The sequence below is a fragment of the Gadus macrocephalus genome, chromosome 18, assembly GCF_031168955.1.
Source record: "Gadus macrocephalus chromosome 18, ASM3116895v1".
Classification (NCBI taxonomy): domain Eukaryota; kingdom Metazoa; phylum Chordata; class Actinopteri; order Gadiformes; family Gadidae; genus Gadus; species Gadus macrocephalus.
The window spans coordinates 6955343-6977430 of record NC_082399.1 but is presented as its reverse complement, the minus strand read 5'-3'; the positions used below and the strand labels follow the sequence as shown (position 1 = coordinate 6977430).

The 22088-nt window shown below is 48.1% G+C and overlaps 1 protein-coding gene across 5 annotated transcripts in view; it reads right to left on the bottom strand.

Annotated features, from left to right (window-relative positions):
* Nucleotides 1–20653, bottom strand: part of LOC132447032 (calcium/calmodulin-dependent protein kinase type II subunit gamma-like) — a 24283-nt gene extending 3630 nt beyond the window's left edge. Inside the window, exons 1-15 of one of the 5 annotated variants that reach the window (XM_060037643.1) lie at nucleotides 20407–20652; nucleotides 18366–18460; nucleotides 14950–15009; nucleotides 13778–13832; nucleotides 13513–13578; nucleotides 11688–11760; nucleotides 10329–10431; nucleotides 9749–9832; nucleotides 8718–8812; nucleotides 6983–7105; nucleotides 6131–6214; nucleotides 5869–5911; nucleotides 5000–5062; nucleotides 1195–1235; nucleotides 188–271 (exon numbers count right to left, since the gene is read on the bottom strand). In XM_060037643.1, the coding sequence (XP_059893626.1) occupies nucleotides 188–271; nucleotides 1195–1235; nucleotides 5000–5062; nucleotides 5869–5911; nucleotides 6131–6214; nucleotides 6983–7105; nucleotides 8718–8812; nucleotides 9749–9832; nucleotides 10329–10431; nucleotides 11688–11760; nucleotides 13513–13578; nucleotides 13778–13832; nucleotides 14950–15009; nucleotides 18366–18460; nucleotides 20407–20471 (1134 nt within the window). In that variant the 5' untranslated portion in view covers nucleotides 20472–20652. Of the gene's footprint in view, nucleotides 1–187; nucleotides 272–478; nucleotides 924–1105; nucleotides 1236–4999; nucleotides 5063–5868; nucleotides 5912–6130; nucleotides 6215–6982; nucleotides 7106–8717; nucleotides 8813–9748; nucleotides 9833–10328; nucleotides 10432–11687; nucleotides 11761–13512; nucleotides 13579–13777; nucleotides 13833–14949; nucleotides 15010–18365; nucleotides 18461–20406 lie in introns of those variants that run through there. The other 4 variants (XM_060037646.1, XM_060037645.1, XM_060037644.1 and 1 more) reach the window with 4 other exon arrangements.
* Nucleotides 20654–22088: the final 1435 nt, after the last annotated feature.

Below are 22088 nucleotides of genomic sequence, written 5' to 3'. Positions count from 1 at the left end.
TTGCTAGTAGGTTAGTTGCATTGCGGTTAGCCAAATAACAATCCATTGTAGGTTCAGAAGAGGGGGGGGGGGGGGTGCTGGTGGTGTAGCGGGTTAGAAAGAAAGGCCAGCCATGACTCTACGGCGCTACTCGTGTTAGAAGCAGGATGGGGTTAGAAGAGGGGGAGGTGGCGGCGGCCTACTGTACCATCTGGGAGTTGGTTCCCATGTTGCTGTCTTTCAGGGCATTGATGGCGCTCACTATACTGTTCTTACTGTTGTTGGTCGAGGGCTGGGGGTGCGAGGCGGTGTGCACAGAGAGAGGAGGGCGGTGTGGGGGGGGGGGGGGGGAGGGTAGAAAAGGCACAAATGCATTAGATTCGCACAGCATTTAGGGAAAGATGTAAAAAGGGAGGGAGGGAGGGAGGGTGGTGAGTGGGTGGGTGGTGGAGGACGGATTGGTGGATGAAGGTGGGTGTGGGGGGGGGGGGGGGGTGTGGTGGGTGGGTGGGTGGGTGGGGGGAAGGGGTTGGGCCTATGTTGGCCGGAGCCCCCTGGTGCTGTTGGGAGCAAAGTGAGTAAATGGCAGGAGCCAAGTGGTGAGTGTAGCAGAATGGTCTTCCGGACCGTCCTCTTTACCGCTCCACTAACTCTCCATGACTGGGCCACTTAACGGCACAGTGTGGATATACAACACACACTCTCCCCGGTCCCTGGGGGAGAACCACCAGAGGAGAGTGGAGCGTGAGCTGCAACAAGTCGGAGAAGAGGCCAGTCTGTGGAGGCGTGTGTGTGTGTGTTGGGGGAAGACAGGAAGGGATAAACCTTAATTTTTTCTACCCCAAAACGAAACCCGACACTGGGATATAGATATATTTAAATACACAGATTGCATTACACTCGTGTGCTTGAAATAAGTGTAATTTAGATCAACTAAGAGAAAGGTACAGAGCACGAGAGAGAGAGAGCACGAGAGAGAGAGAGAGAGCACGAGAGAGAGAGAGAGAGCACGAGAGAGAGAGAGAGCACGAGAGAGAGAGAGAGCACGAGAGCACGAGAGAGAGAGAGAGAGAGAGAGAGCACGAGAGCACGAGAGAACGAGAGAGAGAGAGAGCACGAGAGAGAGCGAGAGCGAGAGAGAGAGAGAAAAAGGACAGACAAGAGGAGAAGGAAAGAGAGCAGAGGAATCAAAGTAATGGGATTGGGCAGGCTTACCTTGGCTGAGTCGGACTTCTTGTTGAGTAAACTTTTGCATGCTGTAAAAGGAGGGAGAGAAAGAGAGAGAGAGCGCAGTAGAGGGACAGAGTATAAATTTCCCTGTGGACCGTGCTAGAAATTCCCAGCCTTTTGCCTTTTTTTCAGTATGCTTCAAATGGGCTCGAGAAAATCAGCCAGCCGTCGCTTAAAGCACAACCCAAATCATCCGACGGAATCCGATATCATTTTCCATCATTTTAAAACAATAACCCAACAAGTATAAGCATGCCTTCCCCTTCCCCGACGAAGAGCTACACTTCAAAATGAGGTGCGCGACGGCCTGGCAAATAGCCAGTGCCCCAACCAGCTTTGGATGGATCTCTGACTGGGTGTGTTCCGCGTAGGTTAACAGGATTTGTTACTAATTCCCATTATACACATCCAGTCACTGCCATCTGGGGATATAGGGGATGCAGCAGGGAGGGGGGGGAGGGGGAGGGGGTGGGGGTGGGGTGGGTGGGCTGAGAGCTAAGTAAACTTTCTCAATCCATTTCCTGTCTGGCAGCCTCGGCGCGCGGGCCGAGGCGGCCGCCAGCGCTGACGAGGATGAGCCAGGTTCATTTAAGTCATTGATTTCCTTTAAAGGCCGCCGCCATCTCTCGTCAGGCTGGGGCTCCAAATACCCCCCCCGTAGGCAATTTGCACTCCTTTGCTCGACGTATGCACGGACGGTCCGACGCACTCCCCGAGCATGGAAGTGCGCGCACACATGCATGCACTTACATGTCGTCACACACACACGCGCACACATACACACACACACACACACACAAGCACACGGGCACACAATTGGATTCCTGAAATCTCTTACCTTCCAATGCAAAATAAAATAGAGAGACAGCGAGGGATAGGGTGTGGGGGGGGGGGAGACAAGAGGGAACATTGACAAACAAAATAGAGGAAGGGGGATGGGGTTTCTTAATGAGTGTGCTCCTTAGCGCAATGCATAAGAGTAGAGGAACAAAGCATGGGCGTTTTCGCAACCAGACAGGGTCTTGTGGCATCTATCCGTGCTTCTGATGCTCTGCCGTGTTGGTACACAAACATGTTCCAATGCAAAATAAAGAGACAGGCAGGGAAAGGGTTGTGGGGGGGAGACAAGAGGGAGCATTGACAAACAAAAAAGAGGAAGGGGGATGGGGTTTCTTAATGAGTGAGCTCCTTAGCGCAATGCATAAGAGTAGAGGAACAGAGAGCATGGGCGTTTTCGCAACCAGACAGGGTCTTGTGGTATCCAGCCATGCTTCTGATGCCCTGCCGTGTTTGTACACAAACATCTTCCGTCTCGGTCACCCATGCAACATCCAAAAGGACAAACCAACGATACAAATTACAGCCCCAAGAGTGCCGAGCTTCCATTTTGCCACCAGATTGTGAGGGTGAGTGTGTGTGAGTGTGAATGTGAGTTGGCTAACGTGTGTTTACCCTGTTGTTTGGCTACGACTCTTACTACCGCAGCCAAGCAGAGCAGCCCAGAACTCTCTAAAATGTGTACCTGGGTGACGCGGAAGATGGTGTAAAACATCAGAATAAGGATATGCACAGGGATGTTTATGACGCCCTTCAGCCCAGCAATAACGCCGTTAGAGAACATCCGGTGGCTTAATGGTGCAGCGCAAGTGTTAAACCACACAGGCCATTTCCATGCAACAAAACAGCCAGCCAGGCCTATCTGGCGGCCTTATCAATGAATAAATAAAATACGACACACAAATCAAATCATTCACATGCACGGTTGCAACACATGCACGGTGTCGAGCCGACGTCATTGGGTGAGACGGAGCATCACATGCATCACCAATGAGAAGAGGCGGGGGCAATGGGGAACTAGAAAAACTAAAAGGAGGGAGTACCAGGGGTCCAATCACAAGGAGGATTTAAAAAATTAAATAGGGGGGGGGGGGGGGGGAGAACGACGTTGAAGGGGGTGTATTCACAGAACTTACAAACTGGCGATGGGTCCCGGGCCTCCGCAGAATGGAGCAGCCCCAGGAGACGCAGGGCTCACACTCGCACAGTCAAACCACCACTTTCACTTTCACTTTCAGGGGTCCGACCCCTTTCGCTAGCCCCGCAAGGTGCGGGGCAGATATCTACACTCCGTACCCTACTCTGCCTGTCCGACATACAGCTCCTGCTCTGACGATGACCCTCTCGGTGTGCGGTAGAGCAGAAGGAGATCCTCTGCTCCGGGTGACAAGCCCAAAAAGTGACAGAGAATCGCGTTCTGCTTTACCAAGTCTGATCCTAACAGCTGCTGAACCTCGGGGAGCCACCAGCGGAATCGCCGACCTTCACCATCCACCCCCACCCCAACCCCCACCCTCACCCCCACCCGTTCCGCCCGTCTGGCAGAATGAGAGCGGAGCCCGTTTTTTTTTTTTTTTACGACTTTACCAAACTTAACCGGGAGACTTCATTGCCCTTCGGTCCCACATTTGAATAAAGAAAAAGTCGTTGAACAGATGCGGGGGAGAGGAAGCGACATAAGGAGCAAAGGGAGGATGGGCAGTTGGCCGCCTGTCATCAAGCGACCTCCCGTTCCCCTTGTGTAGCTCTGGAGGCATTTATACACCTGGGGTGCTGAGCTATTGTATGTATTAGCTATTGTATGCTATGTGTTTACACATCAGCAGTATACCTCTGTAATACATCTTTTTTTTTCTCTTTTTTTTATCCTTTCCAATCAATGCAGCCTTCCACCAAAGCGGTCGATCACACTAAGTGACGATGCAGCATTATTTTTTGGACAACGGCCGAATTTGTTTGGTCCTAATGCAATTAAGTTGCGTAAATGATATTAGAGTGACGATACGGAATAGAAAATGAGGCTAGACCGCATCAATAGCACCGTTTAAGACCTGAATTCTCCAAGACACTGCGTATCTCTTCCAACCTTGCACACTGCTTTGGGTCAATTTGTGGTCCATGCGATATCTTATCATCTCCTGCATATCGCTTGTGTCTCTCCCGCATCCTCAGGCTCCACCCCTCAGACGCCCCCACCCGGCCAACCCACCCCCCCCCCCCACACCACACCAAACCCAGGTTCGACGATGGCAGCACGCCAACCCAGCTCCTGCAAGCCTCCCCTGAAGAGAGCCACGCCCCATCAGAGACCGTCCCAGCCCTGGCGCGAGAGCCGGGGGGAGGGTGTCCAGACCAGTGAATCAGTGTGTACTGACGTGGTGGATGACACCTAAAATGCATGCGTGTTTGCATGTGTGGATGCGTTCAAGGGTTCTTACCGCAGAGGAACATAACTAGGCGTATGACGCGTAAAATGCATGCGCGTGAATGTGTGGATGCGTCTAAGGTTTATAACCGCAGAGGGACATACCAGACATGCTGTTGGGGTGCATAAAGCAACGCTAGACGTAAAGAGGAACCTTAAGTAGTGGCTGCACTACTGCTCCTCTAAACAAAGCACAGTCCTCTTGCGGAAGGCTTTTTTTTTTTATCTGCCCACAATGAGCTGGTGGTGGCACAATGACTTGCTTTGCGCTTGAGCATATGCCACATAAACAATTGCACGGTGTCGGCTACTTTTGTTTTGCTTTCAAATAATGCATGCATGGGCTAACTGAATGTGGCCTGACTGGGTAGACCGTAGGGGGTTATATCCATGCTTTGAATCTCACAGTAAGGAAATAGCCGTATTTGTTTGTGCACATCCTGTGTGCGTGTGCGTGTATTCGCCTGTGTGTGTGCGTGCGTGTGTGTGCAGAGACAGGAAGTGTCTGGGCGTTTCTCTGGGACGTACCTTCCTGAGCCAGCGAGGCCGTGGAGGAGGCGGCAGCAGCAGAGTTGGTATGCTGCCGGCCCACTATTGGACAAAAAGATGCTACAGTTGGGAGGCGCTGCATAGAGGTAACTCTGGTCTATGTCGTTTGGGGCCTGGCGCCGGGGGCCACTACGGGCGGTGTACCCTAACCCAGGATAAGCTAGCGCCCCGGTAGTCGCCCAGGACCAGGGCCCAAACCTGGAACCCCGGGGTTTACTTGGTCGAAGGCTGAATAGTGGACAGTGAACCAGGGGCCGCCACTCTAAACACGCTTATTGAGACGTGTAGTATTGGCACGGCGCAGTACGCACTACACCCCACTCTGGCACGCCTGCAGTAAACCTTCACTATGCAGACATTTGTAGAAGAGACGAGGCACGCACTCCCTCCGTCGGAAGCTCACACACAAACAAACACTCGCAGACTCCCAGGCCTCGTCAGAAGGAGGGAGACTCGCAGACAGGGAGAGACATGTTAGCGTCAACAGGGAAACAGCATCTGGTATGGTACGTTGCAGAATGTCACAGTGTTACGTTAGCTATAGTGTAGCCCTGGGAACACGTCACTTGTTTGTTTATTTCTCGAGTCTACACACACGTACACACACTAGAATAAACCCTTGCGGTTCTGTTATCTAGCGTGACAGATGGCTTCGAAAACAGTAGTTTGAGGAAACACTTCTACACGCGCTACTATGAGCATGAGATAATACGAGAGATATTACAGCTCCTATTCATATATATGTACAAACACACAAATACATACAAGCGGGTAAACATATAATATATATAATTACGTGGGCATCAGACAGAGGTTAAGGGGACACCGTGTGTGCCAGGAACACCAACCTGAGAAGTTCCTAGACACCAGCATAGTGGTGAGAATGGCTCCCTGGGGGACAAAGAAAGAGGAAAATTGACGGCACAATTTTACATTACCGTCAATTTCAAAACAAGAACGGGAGCGATAGAGAGAGACAGAGCGGGATGGCTTTGTGTGGGTCAGTCCACTTCATGTGCCATCCAGTCGACTCAACGTGTATTTCTGGGTCCATAGTGAGCCAGTGAGAGTGGCGAGAGTGACAGGGGTACGGGGGGTCCCCGACAGTACCTTGAGTTTCCGACGAGCGTTGAACTTGCGGAGACACTCCACGGTCTCCTGCCTGTGCATCATGGACGCTACTGTGGAGCGTTGCTGTGGGAGGAGAGGAGGGACGAGAGCAGCTTTATAGAGACAGCATGTAAACTGGGTGGGTGTTGATTATTGTTAATCATATATTGCGGAGTGTGTGTGTTGATTATTGTTATTAATATATTGCAGAGTGTGTGTGTGTTGATTATTGTTAATCATATATTGCGGAGTGTGTGTGTGTTGATTATTGTTATTAATATATTGCAGAGTGTGTGTGTTGATTATTGTTATTCATATATTGCAGAGTGTGTGTGTGTTGATTATTGTTATTCATATATTGCAGAGTGCGTGTGTGTTGATTATTGTTATTCATATATTGCAGAGTGTGTGTGTTGATTATTGTTAATCATATATTGCAGTGTGTGTGTGTTGATTATTGTTATTCATATATTGCAGAGTGCGTGTGTTGATTATTGTTATTCATATATTGTGGAGTGTGTGTGTTGATTATTGTTATTCATATTTTGAGTGTGTGTGTGTGTCTGTGATTTATTGCTGTGGTTGTGCGTTGATTATTCAGAGGCATTTATTGCCGTGTGTGTATTGATTATTGTTATGCTTTAATCGGAGTGTGTATTGATTATTGTTATGCTTTAATTGGAGTGTGTGTATTGATCATGGTTATTCTTTTACGAGTGCATGTGGGTGTGTATTGTTATATTTGTTAGTGTGCGTGTGTGCGTATAGGTGTCTTCTCCCTCTAAAAGGTGGCGATGCCAATCTAAAAAGCTTTCCAGACGTGAGGAGATGGGGAAAGGGACCGGTACTTACGCAGACCCATGGGTGCTTCAGGGCCTGCTCGGATGTGATCCTCTTGGCCGGGTTGATGGTCAGCATCTGGTTGATCAGGTTCTTGGCCTCCGGGGTCACCGTGTCCCACTCGGGGGATGGAAACTACAGGAAGTCGGGGGAGGGGGGGTCGTCAAACGGGAATGAGAACGGAGGCGAATAGGAAAATCCAATAGGGGATGCTTCACTTTCACCCACGGTGAACCTAACTGCATTAGCGGCGTGTAGAGTGCGGTCGGGTCCTCCCCTCCGTACGGTACCATTACACTCATGTTTAGGGTCAATAGGACCAATGGGCTCCTCCAAAGGGGATACAATGCAATGGAGGAATACAATGTTGTAAACACCTGGCAGGTTCTCACCCAGACTGTTCATAACAAGCGGCCACATGACGAAATATGGCGAATTACAAGAAGCCTTGGACTGAAGTCAACAAATTGGACTTTGCGCAACGTAACAAACTCCCATTTTTCATCGATTAGGAGTCTTTGGCTCCTTAACTTTTTAAACGTTTCAAGTATTTCTTGCCATGACCGGCAGAGCAGTCCCAACCCTAATTCCCGTCATCTGGAGAAAGTGCATTAGGAATAATAGATACTAATTGCTTAAAAATGTTCCACTCGAAGCCTATGGTTGCATTTCTTACAACCAAATGGCATTTCCAAAACCCTTTTTCCCTTTTCAATTACAACCTTTTTACACAACATTATGATCCATATCCTATTCCCCCAAACATCGTTCAAGATAATATCCGTCTAGTCGCTGTGAACATGGATACAATAATCCAGAATATTTGAACAAAACTCCTCAGAATTAACCTAAGTAGGAGAGAGTGCTCTTTAAAATGTATACAACGGTGACTCAACTAGTTCTTCTGGTTTGGGGCATCAGCCTGTTTGTTTGCAGTAACACCTCTACTGTCTATAGACCGAGGCTGAGATCCCGAGACGTAGTCTGGAAGCGGCCTTGTAACTTGATTAGCACCGAGACCCACACAGAAGGATATCCCTATACCTACCACACACACACACACACACACACACACACACACACACACACACACACACACACACACACACACACACACACACACACACACACACACACACACACACACACACACACCTGCAATGCGTCAGGGAGGCCCAGTTAGGATCAATAGCTCTAGACCACCTCTCAATCGGCCACTATTAAAAATTCACCAACCCGCTCGCAAAACCCTCACAGCGCCGCCCTTTTCACTGACATTTACACACACACACACACACACACACACACACACACACACACACACACACACACACACACACACACACACACACACACACACACACACACACACACACACACACACACACACACACAGGGTCATAAATTAGAACATAATATATTCACTTTTGGAAAATAACGATTTATAGCACAATATTGCTTTCAAAATTTGTATTCCTCAATGACCCTTAATACCGCAATATGGATGGTAGGAGACATTCCATTAACTTTACTCCCTGCACATTCCAAACACAGGGCTGTGGCTGGATCACATGTGATAAATCTCCCTACAATCAATGTAGATTACACAACTGCGTGCCAAGATATGACAACGTGTCGATGCCACCGGAGCAGGTAATAAAACGACAGATCTTGAACCGTTGCCAAGGCTTAATGGCCCTAGCACACATACACACATACACACAGACACACACAGACACACACTCACGTCGTAGGCCCCGGCTTTGATCTGCTGATAGAGCTTGTGTTGATCCTCGTCCCAGAATGGAGGGTATCCCACCAGGAGGATGTAGAGGATTACACCTGGCGGGGGGGGGCAAGAGACACAGAGTCAGTGAGGTAACCGGGGAGGAGCTCAGCATACATCGCCCTGGTCCTGGACCCGGGGTCCGGAACCTTCTTCAGTGGGTCCAGCCATAATAGTTTAATTACATGAAACGGTTCAAAGAAGCCCAAGAAGGGGTTGTCCTTCAATCAATATTCCTCAATTTCTCGGAAAAGGTCTTCACTCACTGCTAGTTAGACATGATGTTAAAGCTGGAAAGAATTATAGATTTTCATCATCCCTTTCTTTTATGGTCTACTCATGATGGTAGGCACTGGTATTTTGGGAAATAGAAGTTTTTGTATTGGACCTGAAATTGAACCCAGCTTAGGGACTTTGTCCAATGAAAATTTTGTACACAGTATGTTGCGTAATTATTTTTTATATATTTTGCCATTGCGGTCTATATTCAGCCCTGTTGGCCAGTCACATGCATCACTGACAGAGCCAAGTAAGGCTCTAAAGCCTTAGGTTCCTGACCACTGTGCTAGTCAGACTGCTTAGTCAGCCTTGGGAGACCGAAAGCTGAATTCAAGCAACAGACAACAAGCAACAGACAAGTCGGACAACGTGTCCTATCGACACGTTGGCAGTCTGCTTAGTCAGAATTGAGAGACTGAAAGCTGAATTCAGGCAACAGACAAGTCCTCCCAAGATTACATGGATAGGGCATTCAATGTGTTTTTTGATCAGACACGTGTGGGACAATGAAATGGCTGCAGAAGCCTCCAATGTTTTAGATCTTCTCTGTGGACCTATTAAACCAGAACATTTTGCTCAATGTGAGAAAGGCAGTGGGAAGATATAGAGATGAAATTCTCACCAAACCAACCATGAAGACAGCCTGCTATGTCAGTAAAACATCATTCAACAGCTCATTCGACCATTGTTTTGTTTTGTTTTGTAGGACTTACCACAGGCCCAGATATCCACAGGCTTTCCATAGGGGTCCTTCCTCAGGACCTCAGGGGAGAGATAGCCAGGGGTGCCCGCAAAGCCTGCCAGATCACAAATGAAAGCAAAAGAATGAGGTTGATTTCATCCTGCAGATCAGGGTTTGCATTGAGGCAGGACTGTTTGATAACAAGAGCATGGTCATTTTGTGAGTAAACTCCAGGAAACTCTCCAGGAAACTCGAAAACCAACCAAGTTCTAAAGGCATTGCCCCTGGCAAAAGCACCGAGACCAAAACATCTCTGTTGACAGCATGTGGGAGCATTTGTCTTTTTACAATGGCAACCCTCGTATAATATTAAATGAGGTAGGCATCATTTAATATTGATGTATGCATACTCATATGAAAGCATGAAGGCTACGGATGATGGTTTAAGTTTGAGGCCCTGGCCATCAATGCGTATTCCTCTGAATGTGAGTGTGCATTTTTGTGAATGTAGGTGCCAACTATGTGGTGCTGTACAGCAGACACAATACAAGATCAGATAAAGATTGGCCACAGGGAGCAGGTGAGCGAGAGAGAGAGGGAGGACTTCTTACCGAACCAGGCCTGCTGGTCTCCCTGGACCTCAATAGCCAGGCCAAAGTCCGCCAATTTCACTGCAGCTCCCTTCATCTTACTGGCCAGCAACAGGTTCTCGGGCTGGGACACACACACACACACACACACACACACACACACACACACACACACACACACACACACACACACACACACACACACACACACACACACACACCATTAGAAAGTGGGTGGTGCGTTAGTGTGTACATGCAGTAAACGGGCAGGTGCAAGTTTGAGAAAAGAAAAGGTGATGGACGGAAAAACAAGGAAGTAGTGGAGGATGAGTGGCTGAGTGGTCTCTCCACGACGCCTTATATGGGCATGGGTTCGTAGCCATGGAAACCACTTGGGAGTCATTTAGGCAGCACTGCAGACTCCATTCTAAATGGAAAGTGTGTTGTTGGTGTGAGGGAGAAAGTGTGCGCGTGTGCGCGTGTGTGTGCGCGTGCGGGAGATGCGGTGTTCTAAATGGACGCTGTTTGGGCAGTCCAACATAAAGAGCTGCAGTAAAAGCCCACTCAGGATAAAAGGCCAACAAATCAGAGAGACAGCACCGGAGGTAATAGTGTTATTCTCTGGCTACAAGTGTGCTAACATGCGCACCCATACAGACACACATGTTTTAACAGATTCCCCCTGGTTCTGAGATTCAACCCCCCCCCCCCCACCCCCAGCAACACTTAGGGTGAATAATGATAAAAATATTAATGTCATTATTTTAGCGGCATTTCATCCATTATTTAGGTGCAAATCGGGAGAATAAAAAAAAAAAACAGACAACCAAAAACCCCTCCCCCGTCACTGCACAGCTGATGTGATGTCATGCAAGTTGTCATGGCAACCACTCGCAGTTCATCCATGCCATCAAGCCTCTCATAATGGGCCCCTTTGCAAGACACAGCAGAGGCTGTGCACGGAGCCAGCCCTCTCACTATCACGATCTGGGAGACTAAGTGTGATTGCACGCTGTCCGAATATCCTAATTTCCCTGCTACAGGTGAGGGCTAACCTCCGGCTAACGTCTCACGCACACACGCACACACACAGCAATAATCAATAAGCCCACACAACACACAAACGCACGCACGTGCACACACACACACACGCACAGCTGTGGTCAAGGACAGACATGTAATCACTTGACTGAGGCAGATAGAGGGAGAACAAACAGGAGAAGAAAGACATTTGAAGAGGTGGTGGTGGTGGTAGGGGGGAAGGTAGAAACACAGAGACGGAGCAACCCAGAGCCATCCATGCGTTGCCATGGCCACGAGCTAAGGTGTGTGTGTGTGCGCGCGTGTGTGTGGTCGTCACGGCAACGGGCAGCCACTCACCTTGAGGTCCCGGTGCACGATATCATGCTGGTGGATGTGATTGACGCTCTCCAGGATCTGGCTGATACACTGACTACATAGACAGACGGACAGACACTTCAATGTCATTGGTCCACTTGGAGGACGTGGACTTATGGGAAGAGCAACTTCATGTGACCCTTTTTTGTAAAAACAGACACTTGGTTGTACTGAGTTGGGGGGGAAAAGGAAAATGCTACATATACTTCTATATGCTGTACATTTTCCATTATATTCAATGAAGAACAATATTTTCGAATGGCAAACATCTTATTAAACTACTGATGTAGATCTAAATGCTAAAAAAATAAAAATAAAATAATAATTTAATTTTTAGAACCAGACTAATAAAGCATATATAAAAGTGCGGTTGGGAGAGAAAATGGGTAATGGTGTGCGAGTTATTCAATTGAATCAGATCTCTGTTTCTTGTTAACCTCATTATTTGTATGGTTTTTAAAGACTGGTGCGCAAACATAAAAATCTATATAACATTAAAGGTTGTCATGTCAACTGATAAACTATTAAAAAAAGGTGTTTGATTGTTCCCCCTTTATAAAGCCAAGACCTTAGAAGGATAACACAGGACTGCCAGCCGAATGCTGGGGTAATGGCTGAGTGGATTAGCCAATGAGTACCAACGGTGGCTATTCCACACAGAAGTCTAAATTAAATCAGCCCTTCCAATCATAACAGTAGCATTGATGCAGTGAGATTCACAAATCTATATAGAATAATGAAAAAAACATGCAACATCGTGGGTGGATGCAATACAGCACAAAACTGATCAAAACCAAGTTCTATTTTTCCTTTGTGGACAGGACAGTGAAGAGACAGGAAGACATGTTGGAGAAGACACAGGGATAACATCTAGCAAAGGACCACAGGTGGGAATCAAACCCTGGTCGCCACGAAATGCATCCCCTACACGTTACCCACGTGTTGAAGCAGCGAGCGACGCCTAGGGGGTGTATTTTAGGAAGCCTGGTCTGAAACCCCTTCATGACGGGCAAACAGTTTGCAGCACAAGGCAGCGGCATGTGAGGGTCTCTACAGGTTTGTGAGGTCGAAGGTCGCGCTGAGCTTAGGACGTCAGAGAGGGACCGCAGCCTGTGGGGGTCGCAGTAATGTTCTTCTGTTGTGTGTGTTGCTCTCTATAGCCCCCCAACCCCCCCATGTGCGTTAACAGATAAAGACCCTCCTAATCCAATTATACAGCAGACTTAATAAGCTGTAAAACACACGGCCGCAGTGGGGAGGAAGGGCTGCTGTAGGAAAAGAGGACCAGAGAGAGAGAACTAAAAGAAGAATTCTGAAATATGGAAGAGAGGGCGGATAAGGTCTCCAAGGGGGGGGAAGAAGAGAGAGAGAGAGAGAGAGAGAGAGAGAGAGAGAGAGAGAGAGAGAGAGAGAGAGAGAGAGAGAGAGAGAGAGAGAGAGAGAGAGAGAGAGAGAGAGAGAGAGAGAGAGAGAGAGAGAGAGAGAGAGAGAGAGAGAGAGAGAGAGAGAGAGAGAGAGAGAGAGAGAGAGAGAGAGAGAGAATACTGATGCACTTGTTGATGAGAGGAATGCTGCTGCTGCAAGGAACACTAGCAAACCAAAAATGATGCTAGTTTGTGTGTGTCTATGGTGTATACATATGTGCATCATGATGGCAATAAGCATCCTATGTATCCACGCATGCGTCTATCGCAGCTCCCCTTTCTGCACGTGTTGTGTGCGCGCGTGTGTGTCTGCCAGCCGTGGTGCAGTGTCACTGCAGCACGCACTAATTCATTCAGTCTCTGTGTGTGCATGTGTGTCATACCTGGCATCGGCCTCACTGTAATACTCCCGGGCCACAATGTCTTCGAAAAGCTCCCCTCCTGTCACCCTGAGAGAAATGAGAAGCGAGAGACAAAAACAAATAGCGAGAGAGAGAGAGGGGAAGGAGAGGGGTAGAAGAATAGAAGGAGGGGGGAGAGAAACAGGGCGGTTGGCTTACACAAACAAGCTACAGTCAGGGATATAATCTCAAATGTCAAGGCATGCATGCCCGTTTAGGTGCACGCGCTTGTTAAGAATATACTCACAGGTCGAAGACAAGGTAATGAAAGCCTTCCTCTGAAATGCTGTCATGGAGTCTCACTGAGCAGGGAAGAGGGGAGAGAACAAGTGTAAGGCGGGGGGGAGGTGTGTGTGTGTGTGTGTGTGTGTGTGTGTGTGTGTGTGTGTGTGTGTGTGTGTGTGTGTGTGTGTGTGTGTGTGTGTGTGTGTGTGTGTGTGTGTGTGTGTGTGTGTCTGTGTGTGTGTGTGTGTGTTCCAAGTGGGCCGGGTGATAACAGTGACCAACATAATAACGTCACCGATTTTACAGTTAACTTTGTCCATATATTTATACCTTAGTAAAATACAGAAGCACGGTAGTGGAGGCGTACAAGTCCCTTTTTTGCAAGTCACTTTGGATAAGCTTGTCTGATAAATGACTATCAATGTAAATGCATTGTACCTGAACTGTACCTGTGGCTCAACCCTGACACCGACTCCTGTCCAGGCCATGTATTTAAAACAGTTATGTAAAGCATCTCTGTGTTGTGTAATGAGACAAGGACGACAGCCCCCGCAACCAAGAGCTCTAACTAAATGCTCGCTTTCTTTTCTTACTCCTCCTCCTCCTCCACCTCCAATTCCCCATCTTCTCGCTCGCTTCCTCCATCTGCCTCTCTCTCCTACTCTCTCTCTCTATCTATCTCTCTATCCCTCCCTCCCTCGCTCTCTCTCTCTCTGTCTCTCCCTCGCTCTCTCCTGCTCTCTCCCACTAACTTTCTAAGTCTGCCCCTCTCAGCGGTTTTTGGGCTGGAACACAAAGCCAGCTCCATTCTGTGCCATTCTTACACAGTCCGTGCCAAACCAAGGGCTTGAAACCCTTTTATGCGATCCATGCTGACAGCCCACTCTGACCGTCACCTTTAGCCTGAGTGTGCGCGTGTGTGTGTGCGCGTGTCGAGACCTAAATCCATTGGTGCGGGGCAGGGGCTACTGGACTCAGAATGATTGAATTATAATCCGCACTGTTCCTCTTTTACCAAATCCGTCATCCTTGCATGTGTTGCAAATTCTGCATGAGACCGGAGAGTCTGGGGGGGGGTTGGGGCGCCCATGACAACATCTTTAGTACATAATGGGATGGGTAAGGCACGCGCACACACACATACAGACAGACAAATAAACATGCACACACACGCACATATACACAGAAGCTCACCAATGTTGGAGTGTTTCAGGAGGCGGCAGATGCGAGCTTCCCTCTCCAGTTTCTGATGGTCTGAAGGAGGGAGAAAGGAAGACAGAGTCCTCTGTTAGGACCAACCGCAACAGCAGAACACAGACACAACATGACATTGGCCCAAAGTGAGAGCCAAACAGGAAGCCACTACGGCCCCTTGTTTATATGTACCAAAATGATAAGAAAGAGCCAAAGCTACTGACTTCTGCAATCCGAGTTGCAGTGTGGCGTTCAACTCGGTTTCCTGTCGCTGTACACAGATGAGTGGCGGGAAAGAACACGCAAACCGAGTGAAAATACCAAAAGAAGTGTCCACAATGACGTCGGACTAAGGCCTGGGTGCATTCTCTGGGCAGCAGCAGCAGGTGCTTTGGATAGGGCCCGGTGGAGCCACCTCCTGACACCATGTCTGTCATGCAGAGCCTGACAACCTGCCATAACCTCCTGTGATGATTATTAATACGACCGGTCCAAGTGTCATGGGGATTTGAGTTGTAGACACACGACAGACGGATGTGCAAATAAGGAAGGTGAAGATTGTTCTTGCATTTTGTGAGGCCTCAACGCACAATGTTTAACCAGTAATGACACTTGATCACATCAACACACAGCGCACACACACGGAGCTGTTTGTTAACCGTGTGTGCGTACCGTGTGTGTGTGTGTGTGTGTGTGTCACACACATCCCGGTGGACTTTGTGGGCTCCGTGAGAGTGCGGAAAAATCACTCGGAGCTGCCATCGCCCCTCACCATTAGCAACAGCTACGTAGGCAAGGTCAGGGGTCACCCAGGGCTACCACTGATGAAAAGGCATGAGTCAGGTTCTGTGCCTCCAAGTGTGTTATGTACCGTGTCAGGGCTTTGACGATATGTGTGAACATTGCATTAAAACGCTGTACCAATTCTAGTTAGGCTCCGAAATTAACACTTAACTTTCCTTAAGCAGATTAGATCGTTTTTTTTTTCCCATGGTATCGTACAGTTTTCATGGTTGTTAGAACAACCATAAGCTCAGTGTTACTGCAATATAAAAAGGAATTTAGCTGCAATTTTATTCTGAATAAGTCATATAATACATTATTTTCCTTCATATCCTCCTTGACATGGCCGTGAAGCTGATTCAACATCCCCTCATGCCCTTTCGCTAACCTTCTCCGTTCTCTCACTTGATCGCTCCCTCTCCCTGCCACTAGTGCTACTACTTCTATTCTTGCTATACCGCCCCTCTCCATCACAAAAAAACAGGTGTGAGTTACTCTTATCAAAGAGGGAGAGAGAGAGCCAGAGACATGGGTGGGTAGGAGGAGGGACTGAGACATCAGCTTTCTTATAAATTACTCCAGTGATGAGAGCGAGACATAGAGAGACAGATAGAGAGAGGATTACACAAGACGTTTATTTGCACTGAGAGGATCACAGCTCCCCTTTTTGTGCGTGTTGTGTGCGCGCGCGTGTCTGTCAGCCATGGTGCAGTGTCACTGCACCACGCACTAATTCATTCAATCTCCTATTTGTTGGTGTTGGTGTGTGTGTGTGTGTGTGTGTGTGTGTGTGTGTGTGTGTGTGTGTGTGTGTGTGTGTGTGTGTGTGTGTGTGTGTGTGTGTGTGTGTGTGTGTGTGTGTGGACTGGCGGGTAATTACTCCCACTTCCTGCTGCTTTCTAATTGGCCATCTGCTTTACTGTGGGGCGGGCCTACAGCCATCTTACATCGGCACACCAAAGGTTGATTGGACCACCTCCCACAACACACACCAATTAAGAAATTAATTCAAAGTTTTTACAGATATTACAACACCAGATATGCTGAATTGTAAACATATGACACCTTGAATATTGTTATTAAACACACTCATTCAAACCGGTGTAATAATCAGTTGTAATAATCAGTAGCTCCTTCTCTCCCCACCCCATCCCAAGATTACTGCAGTATTTTCTAGAGCTTTGAGAGTCTTACCCGCTAGGCCACTCGTCAGGTCACACTGGCCCTGTCAAGCAAAAACAGACACACAAATCCTAACAGACACATTGCCTGCTCGCGCATCGCTTGCTCCGAGTGCATGGTGTGTCTGTCTGTCTGTCTGTGAGTGTGTGTGTATGTATGTGTGTGTCTGTGCGTGTCTGTTTGCCCTGCAGAGTCAGTAGAGTCATGAGTGACATTACCAACCCCTTTCCGTCAACATTGCAGAACGTCACCTCCCTCCCAGCGTGGCTGTGCGCGGCATTAAGTCCTCCTTCTACACTCCTATCCAGCTTTCATCACCCTTGCATTTCCACCAAACAGACACATGCACATCAGGCATAGAGCCGCTCACGCATGTCTCTACACATCTCAAATGAGCCAACAGATTATGCTGAAGCGATGTTTCCCTTATGAGTCTGTGACTATTGACCTAAAAACACTTAACAACTAACAATCACATCATTCCTGGGTCTTTGAAAAGAAACACCCTGTACACGCGGTGTGCTGTGGCCCCCCCCTTCAGAATATGGCACTGTGACACAGGCCCTCACAAAGCACGCCGTTTTTTTTGCCAGAGACAGACAGGCCCATGCCAACAGGCACAGGCGACAACAGGGCAAACAGGGAGGCGCCTATAGAATCCTTGGGGTCTTAGGTCTCTTAGTGCCTGATGACATACATTTGGCATAAGTGGATTACCCTCAATTCACACCAATCCCCCTCAGCCGTCAGAGGCAGGCGGGATGGACGGATGGAGGGAGGAACATGGATTGGCTGAAGACCGTAAAAAAGGCAGAGCGAGGATAAAAGGCAAGAGTAGGGTCGCGATAAAGAAAATCTATTAAGATTCCCTTCTTTTTTGTATTTGTAGGCAGAGGAAGGAGAGAAGAGAGAAGTGCGTGTGCGTGTGGTGGGGGTGTACCACAAGTAGGATGACCCAATCCCGTCACCTCTGTCCAACCCACCATACACCACACCACCCCCCCCGAGGATACTGAGAGAACCAATATAACCATTAGAGCACATCCTACACAAAGCAGTCGTGCACATACACACAAACATGGCCTGGGCCGAGCATACACCAACCCAGCCTACGTGTGTTGAGGCAGGAGTCAGTATGAGACTAGGCGCACGCAGGGCTTAGAAAATAACTCTCCAGAAGCAAGCAACTATGGACTCCGCAGCCCCATCCCATACACTAAGCTGTTATACCAGTGAGTTGTGGAAAGGAGGACATTGACAAAGAGATTGACTTTTTCAACACTGCTGGTGTCCTGTAGGTTAGTTCACAACCATGTCACAACACTTCTTGAGCAAGGTCGTCAGCAAAAAAAGAAAAGCTTATTGGATCCAATAATCAATTTATTTAGACGACAAGCTTAACTGTACATGTGGGTGAGTGAGTGATTGAGGAGAAGAGAGATTAGAGTTACCTCTAGCAGACAGCTTCTTAGTGTTGATGATTTTTGCGGCATATTCTTGTCCTGACGACTTCTTCACACACCTACGCACCACTGAAAACGCTCCCCTAAGCAGAAGGAGCAGGACAAAGAACAGTTACATTTGGGTGCAACAATTGCACTCACATGCAGACATCTGTGCACATGCACACAGACACACACACAGTGACATTTGAGATTGGGTCAACGCGCGTGACTCGGGTTGTTTGTGTATGCTAACCTTTCTCTGTCTCTCTCTATTTGTATCTCCCTCTCACACATACAAGTAATCACACATACACACACACAAACTTTTAGGCATTATTAATACTGCAATGTTAGTGTATACTGCCCAAGGAACCAGTGTGTTACACAACAACTGATCCAATCAAATGTGAATATTTGGATCTGGCCTGTGTATAATTATTTAAAACATGTGGTGGCTGATCCTTGACAGACACTTGAAGTGATAACATTCATTCATCAGACTGTTCATAATTTGGCCTATGGCTACATAGTAGTGTGTGGTCAATATTGGCTGTGATCCAAGAACTTCCTTATGAAATGAACAAATTAATTCAATGCGGGCATTTTGTACTTGAATACATCTATTTAATTATGAAAGAAGTAGGCTATAGCACATTTGGGTCGTCATCGTGGTCTGTATGACGAAACTCTGAGCGGAGACTGTCCTCTGCTACCTTCGTTTTTGCACTTAGCTTCAATTATTTAGAGGTGGCCATAGACGGGGAAACGAGAAGATAGCATGCTTTAGAGTGAGAGGAATTCAGATAACGGCGCAGAAGGGCAGACATTGGCCATCATCAGACATAGGTATCATTCAGAGTCAAAGCCTTTCCGAGCTCCAACGTCGAACACTAACCAGACAGACAGATAGTAGGCCTTAAAGCTGCGACAAATCAGAGCGACGGTTTGTATCGCCTAAGCAATATATTAAATCCCCTCACGAAATAATCAAAGTCACTGACGGCTGTCAATTACCCGACGGTCAAATATGGGGCATAGACAAATCTAGTGGTGAATTACGGTCGCATCGCTACATGTCAGGTTGAGGTTTAGGTTAGATAACGGGCGGATGAGGAAAAGTACCGGCCAAAAACAACAGATGCTGATGTTGAGGTGGCGGCCCGGTTTTCTTGCCGTCATCTAAATTCCGAGAATCCACGTCACTAGCTTTTACACGTTAAACGCCGAATCGCCATTATGGTGGTGTATTTGATCTGCTGGACTTTAACTGCATTAAAGCCGCGCAATGACAATTAGTGTGTTGATAACTGTCGCACACGCCAGCTGTTGTGCGGCGAATGCACAGGATTTATGATGCGAGCAGAAAGCAATAAATAACTGCACAACTTTCCTGACTAAAAATATGGATAGGACGCTTCTCCGCAGCTGCTCAGACAGAAATCGTCGGCCTAGTAGTGCCGACTCAAGCCTGTGGTCTACGGTGCGCACACGAAGCTGTCATACATGGACCCAGCGTGCCGCGAAATGTCAGAGCAGGGCTTTTGCTCCAGCGCATCTACCGCCCGCTGACGCGTTCGCCACACCGCAGCGATACGACCGCCGAGACGACGCAGCAGACACTGTCCATCGAGACCGTCGAGATGTGTTAACTTTCACACGATCCGTGAGCTACTGAAACACCGTCAACAAGCTAACCTAGCCCCTTGATCGATATATCAGCGTAACGTTGTAGCTTGTGGCTAGCTAGTGCGCTATCCATCAGGCGTGAATGCGGGGAGCACGGTTAGCTAGCCTAATCACGCAGCCCCGAGTGAGGCGTTTAGCCCCGACCACGACGCAGGAGCCTCGTCTGCCTCGGAGGCTTCTGTCAACGCATAATTACGATGGGTTGATTGCAAAGTCTATCCCGACTCATTAACCGGTTGTTTGTTTAGCTAATACCAGCTAGCGGGCACACCACTAGACAACATGTATACTGTTAAGCAGGGTTGCGGGGGTGGGGAAAAAAAACGACAAGGCAACACGGTGCATTACGACAGCTGCTTACTTCCCGAGCTCTTCGTAGAGTTGGTACTCGTCGGTAAACCTGGTCGAAGTCACGATTGTAGCCATGGTTAATCTGTAAGAGTAGAGCTCCGTGCCTCAGGGTACGACAGCGGCTTGCTCTCGTACACAGTCCGGGGGAGGGAAGCCTCCAACAGTGGAGTAGTACCTTACTGACAGGCAAAGCTGAAGAGACTAGAGGAAAAGCAGAGACGGGAGGGGTTGCAGAGCGCAGGAGGTAGGTGTGTGTACGTGCGTGCGCCAATGCTCGTGCATCCGTGATGGGTTGAAACCTCGCGAGAACACACTCATGCCGTGTCAGAGCAAAGACTAAAACCTCTAATGAATTCATGGAGAATTTGGTATGCGGTGTCTAAGTCTGAGGCAAATATTGTTTTGAGGGTAGATAAAAAAAAATAACATACAGCTTGGCTTCTGTCGAATTGTGCACCATTGTTCACACATTCTATATTGTTCACAGTGTAGCTTATTGCACACAATGTAAGACAACAAAGTAGGCTGCTACTACTACTGACAGAAACATCACGTTGTTGGCCCTGCAACACAAGTAAGACACCAATCGCATATGTATGTACGATTAACATACGATTTACATTATGCACACACATGGATGCACATATGTGTATTCACGCACACAGCCAAGGGATCAGTCACAATCAATGCAGTGGGGCAATGCTGACCTGCTCTTTGGGCATCGGTATGCATGCGTGTATGAAAGACAGAGGGGAGGAGGTTAGGAGGAGTATAAGGTGACTACTATATCAGATTTCCACCTGTTTTCCACAGTGTAAAGTCTGAACCCTGGCGGCGCTAAAAGATGATGTCACAGAGAGAGCCAGAGTGCTTTGCTAAATGTTTAATGTGGTATCAGTCATAGGCCAACAGAAGACAGGGGGGAGGAACAGCCCATTAAGCAGTAGAGTTACAGGTTGAATGTGTGTGTGTGTGTGTGTGTGTGTGTGTGTGTGTGTGTGTGTGTGTGTGTGTGTGTGTGTGTGTGTGTGTGTGTGTGTGTGTGTGTGTGTGTGTGTAATTGCCTGTTCAGCACTCTGTCACAGAGAAGGAAAAATGGGACAGAGCATGGTCATGTCAAGAGAGAGAGAGTGAAAGAGAGAGAGAGAGAGAGCGAGAGACGTCGTAAAAGGATCTTGCGCCAGTATCCAAATGCAGGGTTTGGGGCATAGGATCTGAATGTCGGAACGTAGGGAAAATAGCAACAGTGCAAAGCCGCATCTGCAAGTTCTGAGGCGATAGGAAGTGAGGCATAGGGTGTGAGCGTTAACAACCTATGCGTTAACATGCTCTGTGTGCATGTGTTTCCTGCAACACTGTGTATGTATTAGCAGGCGAGCGAGCATCACAATGCAGGCTAGCGCTTGCCCTGTCGTTCTTACATGCTAACCCTGGCACATCTCCTCCTCCTCCTCCTCCTCTTCCTCCTCCTCCTCCTCCTCAGCCTCCACACTAGTTATATAATCATGAACTCTGCAGCCTTTGGTATCTCACCCTGGCCACACACTGTGCCTTATCGACTTGACTGGAGACACAGTAACGGAGGAGGAAAGAAGAGGAAGGGAGGCAGAATCCAGAGAAAGTGGAATGCTTTCAGACAGGATTAGTGCTCAGAGAAAGAGAGAATGTGTGGTGTGTGGTGTGTGTGTGTGT